Here is a 12,154-nt window from a genome sequence, read left to right as displayed (position 1 = left end):
ATTCTCATATGCTTGTTGTAAAAGGGATTACTGGACCTAATCCAGGCGAGGGGGCCTTGCCGTCGGCATTATTGAGCCATTAAACGGCGGGGTAATGTCGGAATGGAGCAAAGAATCGATGGCGGAGCTCCGAGATTTAGATGCCGCAGGTTTTATGGCTTTACATTTTAAATCCTTGGGCGAACCGTGGAAGCAACGGTTGACGTATGACTCCCAGGCCCAGAGCCCTGCGTTCTGGAGCATTCGCTGTTTTTCACTGTCAACCGCTAAGTCCCCGTATTCCTACGCCATCCTTCTGACTAATAAGTCCGCTAAACCCCCCATTTTTCACCAACACAGCGATCGCAGATCGAACGCTTAAAATATCAGGGTATGTCGAAAAGATTTTTTTTTTATTTTTACTTTTTATTTATTTTTTGTACCGGAAAAAAATGCATGAAAGTTAGCCTGTTAAGAAATGGGAGGATAGACACTGAAATCAAAAAAACAAAATAAAAAAATGATGCATATTGGTATAGGTTGTTGATAACTGGGATTTCAGTCTTTTCCTTTTTTTTTTTTTTTCCACATCTATTGCCTTTGAAGTAATTCCCTCTGAGATTTTCACATTCGTTATACTTTGCCCTTTTTAATCAGGATGGAAAAGTTGGGTTGCAGATAACAAGATGCCATTTAGAATGTTTGAAATTAACGTCCTTTCGAAATAAATAGCGACGTTATTTATTCCCCAAGCTTAGGCGGTATCAAGACATCAAACTTTTGTTTGTCTATCTATTTAACATTTTTTTTTTTCCTAGTTTATCCATGCAGCGCTTAGGAATAAATGATTGGTCACTTAAGGCATCGTTAATTAGAGAGTTCATAAATCTTACGAAAGCTTTGAAATACGATTGGGAAATTAAAATGAACGTTTTAAATGGATAGGATTGAGAGAATTGATAGTTAAAGAACTGCTCGTCCAATGAAGCGGTTTTAATTGGATTATTGATTGTAAATGCGAAGCCTCCACGAGAGAGCTCATACATGTTGAACATCAAGCTGTTTTAAAATAAATAAAAATTAATTTTCAGCTGAAATAATATTTCTATCCATATTTCAGTAAATCACAGGAGATAAAGAAATTGCTTTAAAAAGAATTGCCCAAAAGAAAATGAAACACCAGATTTATCATAGGGAATTAGTAAACACTCCATAAATATAGTTCGTAATAAATGAGTCACAACCATTTTGAAATAACTTATTGATTACATGTTGCTTTAGCTTTTGTTTGTTCATATATTTTAATTATAGGTCTTAAGAGTATAAAATCATTTGTCTGAAATGAATTTTTCTAATTAGATTAAGGTTTGAGCTCAAATACATCACAAATACATTATGATCATGAACATATACAATATGGAAGTTGTATTTTTAAAAAGTAGAAACATTAATTAATTACTGAAAATTTTTTCATAGCTTATTAACCCTCTGAAAAGATATTATATATATATATATATATATATATATATATATATATACTATGAATGTTTTATAACATTTTTAGATGCTGAATTAATTTCATATTCAAAATTTTACTTTTACTTATTTACTTAATAAAGCGTAATTTTGATATGAAACACTATTGATTTTTTTTTAATAATAAAACAGAAAACATCCATAAAAAATCATGTCACTAAGTAAACAAATGAAATTTTTATCTTTAATTTTTAAAATGTTCAGAGCACAAGCAAAAGTTTAAAAGCAAATTGTGTAAAAATCTTGATTATTCATTTAGGAAAAAATAAAATAAAAATTTGAAACTCAGACAAAGGATTTTCTTTTTCTTTGATGAAACAAGTTAGTATTGGTGCAAGTTTAAGGAGGAATTTATTTTTGTATAGGATAAAAGCGCCCCAGACATTCTATGCCTTTTCACTTGTATAGGTGAAATTATTGATTTCATATTTACATTAAATATAAATTAATCTATTTGTTAAACTTTTCATCCTGATTTGTGATACCAAAAGTTATAATCATTTTGGTTCCTATAGGAAAAAAAATTATTTTGCAATATGAATAACAAAAAACACAGCATCAAAAAAAGAAAAAGACCATTATTTTAAATTCAGTATTCCATTTACTGCTCTTTTTATCTTTGTACACACTGTTCACAATAAAGATACATTGCATTTAAGTACAAGCTTATGAAAAAATTTATTTCTTACAAATTGTATTCAAATACCAATGCCAAATATAAAAACAACTTTATTTTAAATATGAAAAATCTAGCGGATGCTTTCACTTCCATCGAAGCACGTAAAATAGCAAAACAATTTAACTTATCAGAGTTATACAGGTAAAACAAACAAAAATAATACCACAAGAATTATACACTTTAGATATGTATAATTTTCATCATAATCGCCTAGGGGAAATCAATTGAAATTTATTTTAAGGATTTAAACTACAATGAAGATTTTTCGGCGCTCTACAGTGGAGATCATTTATATTTAGTGCTTCCAAATATTGTAGAAATATTCTTTAGAAAGTAAGATTCTTAAAATTGCGAGTTTTTAAAAATTAATTAAAATTTTAATTAATTAAAGATTAATTGAATTTTTGATATTTTTCGCCATAATTTCCAAAAATATTATAGCACATATTTGCTTTTTTAAAAATTGTCTTTTAATGACACCAATTTAATCAATTTACAGTTTTTCCACAATAGATTTTTATTTGCCTTACAATAAAATTTAAGCCGTTTTCGTTTCTTTATCAAATATTTAATCGCATAATTTTATTCTGTTGTTGAAAGCTAAAGAAGGCAAAGTCTGCTTATTATGTGAATCGAGATAATCACAAGGAATCAAAAAGGATATTATTGCAAACAATAACGTGAAATTTGAAAAAAAATTAACATTCATATTTAAGTTTTCAAATGGCACTATGATGTCATAAGAATCAACTGTTAACAAAACTCTTTTTGCTGAGAGAATCATGATCACTTAATCATGCATTTAAGATTTTATTGAAACAAAAACCTCTGAAAACCAGTTGGCACCCAATGACGGCTAGAATGAGAAATGAGAAAATAATAATTTATAATGAGAAAAATATTAATGAAGTGAAATGACTCATTGAAAGAATTCAAATTACTATGTCGAGCTGTGATCAGGAAATGGGGAAAAGATGAGAAAAAAAAAAAAAAAATGAGCGAAATATTTGCTCTTATTTCAGATTAAGAATCACAAGGCAATTTTATGGGAAACGAATTAAATAAATTGTAAAAAACATATTTAGGTTATTTTAAGTGAATTATAATCATTAGCTCTATCATCTTGATAAAAGATTAAAAATTATGATTAAAATTTATGTCAGAGTACAGTTGTTGTATTATTAAAATTTTTTACAGGCGAGATTTAAAGATTTCAATTTTAAAATTTAAAAATATATAAATAATTTGATGACTGCATTTGGAATGATAAACTTGACTTTTTATAGAATTTTATATATGAAATTTTAGGCCAGTGAATTCATTAAAGAGCAGTAAAAAGTTTCATACATAGCAATTAATATTCCATAGCATTGAAAAAAAAAACAATTTAATGGAACAAGATCTTAATAATTGATTTATATCATTTTAATTTAATATAAAACGAGAAGACATGCATTTTCAATTAGCGATCAATGATTACGTGCATTTTGAAAAAACCATAATATTTTTACTCTTATATACATAAGAAAGATAAATTTCTCAGCTTCCATGGTTATTGAATCGAAATTGAATTTTTACGAAATAATTGTATCATGTACATTGTAATATTCTTTTTATGAATAACCAGGTAAATTAAAAGAATTTTATCATTAAAATCAAAGTAAAGCAATTTATTTTTAGCAACTAAAATAGGAACCATAAGCGAACAGGAATACTGTAAATATTGTATACAGACGCACACACAACTGAGGTAGCAAAATTAAATGGCACTAAGTTATGGCTTCTTTTAAGCACTTTTAAGCAGAATATTTGATATAGGAACAAAATTAGGGATTTTACTGATTCTGAATATATGAACTGACACCTAAAAGAAGCCCTCTGGTGGTCATGTTAGGGGATTAAAATCAAATATAAAGAAGTTTTTACTTCGACAATGGTATTTGAATGACCGAACATCAAGTTCATTCCACATGAACGAACAGCACTGTGAAAAGATAAAAGATTCCAAAACATAAAGACTTACAATCAAAGTTTCTTGCTCAGAGCTAATCCTGGATAATCAGTTTCTTTTCTTGGTTCAGGAGAAAAATCCTGAAGGAGGTCAGTTTTCTGTACACAACATAATTTTATCATGATAAAAACAAAACAAAAAAAATCAAAAAAGTAATCCATGAGTCTTCTTCATGAGGGACATAGTATATGAAAAAAAAAAATGACTTAGTGGTCTTCCAGCACATTGCATAGGGTTGGTCTGCTTCATCCTATTTCCAGGGAGAGTTTTCAAGGGATGACTTGAATCTAGTTGAAAAGATGCTCGTTTTCTTTGGGGGGAGGGGTTCAGATACCAGCTGGACTCGCACCCAGGAGTTCTTTGCACCCCCCAGTTCGCCGGAGGGTCCTTTCCTTGCTCTGAAGGAGAGGGGTCGAAGGATACAAAGTTGAAACATTCGTTTTTCATATCGCATCTTCGTCTTCCCAACCCCCTTTTCTTTTCTAGGATCTTGCACTTACATTAGAAAGAAGCCACGGGGGTCTGAGTTTCATTTGTGAACTGGGTTGCATTCGAAATTGATTTATCGTCTTCTGTCACCATGATGCAATGTAAGCCCACGCCCTCAGGCAGCAAGAAGTTAGCTTCTTCACGGCCCCTTTGCGAATTTCTCTTGTGCCCCTTAACAGAAACGGCACATCCTGATAGGTGAACTAGGCAAACGTTTACAATGCGTGAGAGAACAAAAAACTTCTCGTCGTCTTCGACTTTGAGTATTCATGAGTGAAAAAATCTGGCGTTACAATATCATGCCTTTGCGAAATATTAAGTTTTATCGACAGTCAGGGAGTATCATGTATGATTTCGGCAGCAATGGATAAATAAATAATTTAAATGCTTAGAGACATCCCTGAAATTTTATTTCAAAATATTTCTTCATAATTCCACAAATGTTTGAGCAAACCACCGGTAAAATTGGTCACTTCCGCTTTTCAATGGAATGCGCATGTTAATATGAAAAAATCCACGTTGTTTTAATTAATAATGCAAGTCTTGGGAACATTTATTATGAATATATCACGTTAATCATTAAGTCCTTTTTTTTCAAATTTAATTCCAATAAACACAACTTTTAATAACCAGTAGACAATAGACCAAAGGGTCTGCAGTATAATCCAGCACAAAATTATCACTTGACATCCATTCATACGTGTAAATAAGAGACAAGTGTCCTTAGAGCACAACTCAGCTGTACAGGGAAAAAAATCAAAATTATCATGCAATTCTTGACATAGGCCATATATATTACAGCATTTTGATGATTCTTGTAATCCAATAGGATTCATAAACAGACATTTTTGAAGGCCATATGCTTTCTTGGATATTTATGAGTTTTACTAAAGTTCTCCGAATCTGCTTGCTACAAAAAAAAAAAAGAAAGAGATGTTCCCACACCACTGTTTATTTCGAACATCTGAGAGTCTTCTTATGTACAACTCTACCTCTTCGCTAGTTGCTAACATATCTGTATTGAGACTCCTCATCCCCGTCTAGTCATACAGAAGTCATTGGTGGTCTGTCTAGGTGGTGCACAAGCTCCGGTCCGCCGGGGCCCATGATGATGCCGGACTCGATCTTGGCTTTGTTTTCTTTTTTCCACTTCATGCGTCGGTTCTGGAACCAGATTTTGATCTGTCGCTCCGTCAGACACAGGGCGTGAGCGATCTCGATCCTGCGCCGACGCGTCAAGTAGCGGTTGAAATGAAATTCCTTCTCCAACTCCAGGGTCTGGTAGCGGGTGTACGTCTGTCGGCCTCGCTTCCTCTCTGAAATAATATAAAAATATAATTAATTAACAATGCTCAAATTAATTCTAAGCAATTATAAACAATACAAAAGCAGGGGCGCAATAAACCCTGTTGGGGCCCTTAAGTATTGTAACTCCGGATCCCCTTTTCCAATCTCATCTTCGAAACTCTCTCTCTCTCTCTCTCTCTCTATATATATATATATATAGAGAGAGAGAGAGAGAGAGAGAGCAGTTTTGTGTTCATGGCAGAAGAGAGAGAAGACACTTTGAATTTTTAAAGTTCGCTTTTATTCCATCAGAAGCATCAGTCTACAGCACGATACAAGAGCGACAGAAATATTTTTCCCGATGACTATATACTATGAGATTCTGATAGAGAGTTGATATCTTTTAAAAGAATTCACTTAGCTTGACAGATTTTTAATTTTTTTATCCCTTCACTCGGAGTGTGGTGTGGGAACTTGTCGATTTCAGCAATTTTAGAGCTCGTGTAGCATTAATTTAAATAAAAAAGGTGGAATTGGATCAGGAAATAAGAGAGCATTTTAGAATTAAGTTAATATGAATTAAATTAAGAAAAAATTAGAAATTAATCATTATTTAATTTACATTTAGAGATATCGTTACATACATATATAATCTAATCATTCTATAAGACTTTTTAAATGACAATATTTAGCAGACAGAAATAACAAAAAAATTAATAGTTTGTCATTTTCAAGTGAGATGCTTTAGTAAACTACGTGTAAATAAACTGAAAGATGAAAGTAATTCCAATAGTAGAAATTAAAAAAAAAAAAAAAAAAAAACTTTTTTTAACAGAATCTCAGTACTATTTTATTATAGGATCGATTATTTTCTTAATTAATTAAGCAGTACATTTTCTTAGAGATGCTAGTATAACAATATTCATACTATAATATAAATGCTATTTTAATTTTAATTACCCTGTTCATACTTCAAAAAATATCATGAATTTACCAATTTTATTTCTTTAATAATCCGGCCCTGCACAAAGGTAATTTTTAAATTTAAATTCCTTACTGATTTCTGTCACTGAATGGCTTAATTAATACTTACTTCTTGTGGTTTAGCTACAACGTTTAATTCTTCGCATACACCAGACATGTCGGAACCACAAAAAGAAAATATTTTAGGGCTATTTAAGGTTTTGAAATCCAAAGTCTTCGAATAAAACGACAAGTGTGGTGGTGAGTGTAAAAACTAAGTACCAGCCTGGACGATATTTAATCTTGCTGCCCCACGACTTCTTGTTTCGTAAAATTTGATAGGCGTTGTAACTATAAATCAAAGCAGACGTGTAACATTTTCAGCCTTAATTTTTATATAAAAATTTCAAATATCTGCGATGAGCATTTTTGAAGAAGACAAAGAAAATGAAACATTACTAAAATATACACAAATCTGAAACCCTACTTTTGTCTTTTGCAACCAAAAATTATTCTAATAGTTTAATTACAGACAATAGGCTAAACCGTGTTAACTATATTGGATGGAATATCTTAATCGAAATTAAATAAATAGGAATATCCCGATAATTCATATTCAGTTTTTTCATCACTGAATGAATTGAATTTTCTATATTCAACATCACCGAAAACATAAATATTAAACGAAACAACCTCGAAAACAGAGACACTATAACACATAATAGGATTTCAAAAGTCAACTCATTTTCCTCTTTCCTTCCAGACGAGAATCAGTCATTTCAGCCTGGTGGCCTTTGGTCATAGATAAGAACCATGACCCCTCACCTTTCTCTGAAAAAAAAAACTCCTCCGTCTAGGAAGCACAAAATACGCAACCGAACCCCACATCAAGCAAACAGACAAGTTGAGAACTGGATGTAGTTACTTCCTTTGTCTCCTGACGCCACAAAGAATTAGGTCGTAAATCTCCCTATTTACAATTGTCCCTTCTTTGGTGGAAGGTCTAAGGATAAGACAAGGGACTCTTTGGTGAATGAAATAGGGACTGACCAAATGTCCCCTGTTGACATTTGATGAGGATGTGGTCAGTTTCATTCTTCACTTTTTCACCCACCAACGTTTCTTCCGGTTTTTCAAAACACTATTTTGAGCGAAAAATGGAGACTTGCAACAAAGTATTAATCAGTTTCCGCCCGTCAGTTGTCAAAAGCTTTCATTATCTAGTTAATGTCAGAGTTCAAAATTATCTGGAATATTATAAGGAAGAGTTTTATTTAGGACGAAATTAGAATCAAACGATCTATTCTGTTCATTTGTGTTGATTTTCTTTATATTTTATTCACCACGAATAAAAGATTTTCGTTGACATTTTATATTGATTTATTACGATTTTTAAAGGAAAATAATAAAGATTTTCAAGGTTTTATATTGTAATACAACTAATACGTCTCCCTCAAAATAATATGAAACATTGTATTGCTTTTGATCTAACGAATTTGATAATGGTTCCTTAAAACTTTTTTTTTTTGCTTTATGGGTAAAAATAAATTTTACATCTTGATTCGCGTCTCAACGACGCAGTTCTGCGACCAAACTTAAAAAGTAAATAAACGTAAAACAGAGTACAGAAAATTCCCCAAAAAAATGGTATTCAGGAATTTTTTTTAAATTTAATCAAATTTATGTTTTAAGTGTTTTTAGCAATAAAACAAAATAAAGTAGGAAACACGAAAATGCCATGAAACCTTTTGTGATGATCAAGTGACAAAAAATAGAAAATAAAACCTTAAATGCCATCAAACTTTTACGATAATACACGGGGTCAGTAGCCTAGCAGTCTGTCTGTATAGTAGTGTTAAAACTGTTTAATCTAATTAGTCATGACAAATAAAAGATTTTCAATAATTACATCTCTACTAATAATAAGGACACATGTGTTTATACAATGTACATATATAAATAACATGTACATTTAACAATGTACATGTTATTTATATATGTACATTGACGATCGGCTAGACAGGACTTATCGTTTGATCACTAGCTACAAGTTTCTAGCAAAATTTTAATTAATTAAAATTATACAAACATTTTGAAGTCTTCTCACCATATCTTCTATAAATATTAGAACACAAAAACAATTTTTACATCCTCTTAAAATTCAAAATATTGCCTTTTCTTTAATAACGACTTTGCTGGGTTAAATTTTTTTTCTATTTTTAATGATTTTTTTTTTTTTAAATAGTCGGTGTATATTTTACAACTATATATTTCTTTTCTGAAATGCAATTCAAATCGTTTTCATTGCTGCTAGATTTAAAGCATTAAACTTCATTCTGGTATTCGTTTTCCATTATTGTTGATCAGGATATGAAAATGAGGCTTATTATTATTTTTCTTATTATTAAATAAGTTTCAGCATAATGCATGCTTTTAATAAAAAATTTAAATGTTTTTGTGCTTAGAATTCAAGTTTAACTTCTGAATCAAGCAATGGTGAAAAAGTTTTGGAAAGCACTCATTTTTCAAACATTATTGCTCTTTCGTATGATATAATTGTATATATAAAAGTATAAGCAAAAAAATTACTTAAATGTATACCACAATAAACAGAAACGGTGCAAAGCTTTTAAAAAATCGTGAGCTGTCTATAAAAATTTAAATAAATTTTGTTTCGGAAGCTTTAAAGACAAAGTTACATAAAATATCTAATCAAACTTTTTAGCAATCCTTAAATCCGGTTAACTGATCGTTGAAAGTGACCAGTTTGAAACAGATGAAAATCTTATTTGAAATGGTAATTTATTTATATACAAAATTTCACATACATATCCTTGCACTAATTTTTATTCTCTAACGGACAGTGCTTAAGTTTAGAGATATGGATGATAAAACAAAATCTGCTCGGAATGGTAACCGAAAATATATATATATATATATAAGCTTGAAACAATAACATTATTATCTTGAAAACAATCATTTCACGGCTACATTATTCAAACTACACCACTAACAAACTCTTGCGGAAACAATAAAACAGTGAGTTATTCGCCTTTTTTCTTATGTATACATATAGAATTGCATTAAGGCAAAAGGAAATGACTTTTCTGCTCACGGAAAAGTAAAATTTCAGGCAATATCGCGTACCGAAATGAAAATTGAGAAAAAGAAATATTTTTGGCGTGCAGGTCAGTTAACTTTCATGCATACCAAATCCACTGCTTCCCGTGCCAAGGAATGAAGCCAAGGCGATGATCTTTTATTCATTTCTTCATCTGCACCAAAAAGTTTATCCACTTTAAAATGCATGCGCTTTTTGGGCTTCATTCCTGCATGCATATTTGTATTTTTTTCTCTCTTCTTTTTTCTCTTTGCGCCTTATCAAAACTCACAGAGATACTTTTTGCTGCCAACCATCCGTCTTGGCTACGATTGTATTGAATTTTTCCGAAAACGCGATATCCCACGCCAATCTCCATTTCCATTAATGTTTATGAGTTTTGCATTTAGTGTGTGCGAAAGGAGGGGAGGGGGAAGGCATGCAATTGTGGAAAAGGAGGGAATTGGATTATTGAATGAAGATGAAAAACCAACTGCATCATTCTTTATGCTAAAAGGATTCGAGAGTTGTGTATCAGAAATGGTAATTTCGCTCGTTTATTCGTTCCATTCCAAGATAAATGCCCTGAAAATTAATGCCTATAGAATTCGAAATTATGATATAACTATCGCTTTCTCTCTGTCTCTCTAAAATGTGGAATATGTAATGAGAGAGAAAATATTTACTGAAAACTAAGCAAAATAATACAGATATATTGGTGAAATTTAAAGACCATATTTTGCAATTAACTCATCCATTCACTCCCTTTGCATACAATGATGTGTAAAAACACCGAATAACATAATTTTTTATATTTAAAAATGTAATGAAGTCAAAACTGTAAAATCAGTACCTCGGGTATTTTATTTATTACTCTTTGAAATATGTCAAATATTTTTCGCGTCCTTATATCGATTAAAATAACAATAAATATCTCAAGATGTAATCGTTATGCAGCTGGAAGATTAAATTAACCTGTAGTGCAGTTAATTATATTAACCCTTTTCTCTATTGCATGTTTAGATGACATTTCAGAAGACATTTTCATACTGGTTTAATTAAAATTTCATGGGATATTCAAATATTTATAAATTTCACATTATTTTTGTTTGCGTTATAACATCGATAAATGATAACTTCAACTTAATATTAGGAGAATATGACCATTCGATGCGTGTTTCGTTCAGGTACTACGATTAAGAAACTAAAATCCTATTTAGAAACTACAGGCCAACTATTTCAAGACGGTTTAGGTAATTTTCAATAGTGATCAGATAACGAGGATGATTATTAAACTGGTATCTCAGCTTCTTCCAAACTTTTACCTCACACTTCCACGGAAATCGGATGCTGAACCCATACCCTCCAACTACAAAGTCTAGTTCTTACTATTAGACTATAATACCTCACCTGACGATAACTAATTTAGAATAACGACAATAGGATGCGTAACTGGAGGACCTTTCTCTCTTAACATCGGTAAATTTTTTGCTTCAATATGTAAGTGAAATGGAGAGTTACAGCGACTTGTCTATTCCACTTAAGGATTTCTGAAAAGCCTTAGGCTGGTATAGAAGTTCTTATTAGTATCCAATTAAAGGTCTATAGGTACGAGTCTTTAGATATACAGTACTGTGCAAATTAATTGGAACAAACACAAAAATTTCCACAAATGTTGTTTAATTAGTATAGGTTAACTTACATGCACAGTATAGCAATCTAATACAAAATATGTCCTCCTTTAGATTGAATGAGATCCTGAACACGGTTTGGCATGGATTCCACTAAATTAGAACATAAATTTTTGATCTCGACATCACGAAACCAAACTTTTATAGCATTCTCAATCATTGTTTACTTTGTTGAGCAGTCCATTTTACTCAGATGCCTCTTTACAATGCTCTACAAATTTTTGATGGGATTTACATCAGGAGAATTACCAGGCCAATCCAAAACCATTATTTTCTGTTTTTGAAAAAAAAAAATTCGTTGTTAGATTAGAAGGATGGCATGGAGCAAGATTTTGTTGAAAGATACCAACACTACTAGCGAACGTTTGCATCATAGGAAAATTTTACTTTCTATTATAGAAATGTATTGTTTAGAGTTC

General features: G+C 31.2%; 1 protein-coding gene across 5 annotated transcripts in view; it reads right to left on the bottom strand.

Annotated features, from left to right (window-relative positions):
• The window catches only part of LOC129980850 (homeotic protein antennapedia-like), a 788,317-nt gene that overhangs the window by 501,945 nt on the left and 274,218 nt on the right, over positions 1-12,154 (bottom strand). For 4 of the 5 annotated variants that reach the window (XR_008785259.1, XR_008785261.1, XR_008785260.1 and 1 more), the window contains one exon: positions 4,218-6,010. Coding sequence is in view for 1 of the 5 variants with exons in the window: in XM_056091282.1 (XP_055947257.1) it covers positions 5,739-6,010 (272 nt within the window). In the remaining 4 variants the exon portion in view is untranslated. Of the gene's footprint in view, positions 1-2,125; positions 6,011-12,154 lie in introns of those variants that run through there. The other variant, XM_056091282.1, reaches the window with a different exon arrangement.

The sequence above is a fragment of the Argiope bruennichi genome, chromosome 8 (assembly GCF_947563725.1).
Source record: "Argiope bruennichi chromosome 8, qqArgBrue1.1, whole genome shotgun sequence".
NCBI classification, from domain to species: domain Eukaryota; kingdom Metazoa; phylum Arthropoda; class Arachnida; order Araneae; family Araneidae; genus Argiope; species Argiope bruennichi.
Note: the sequence above shows the minus strand (reverse complement) of the source record. Positions and strands in the feature narration are given on the sequence as shown.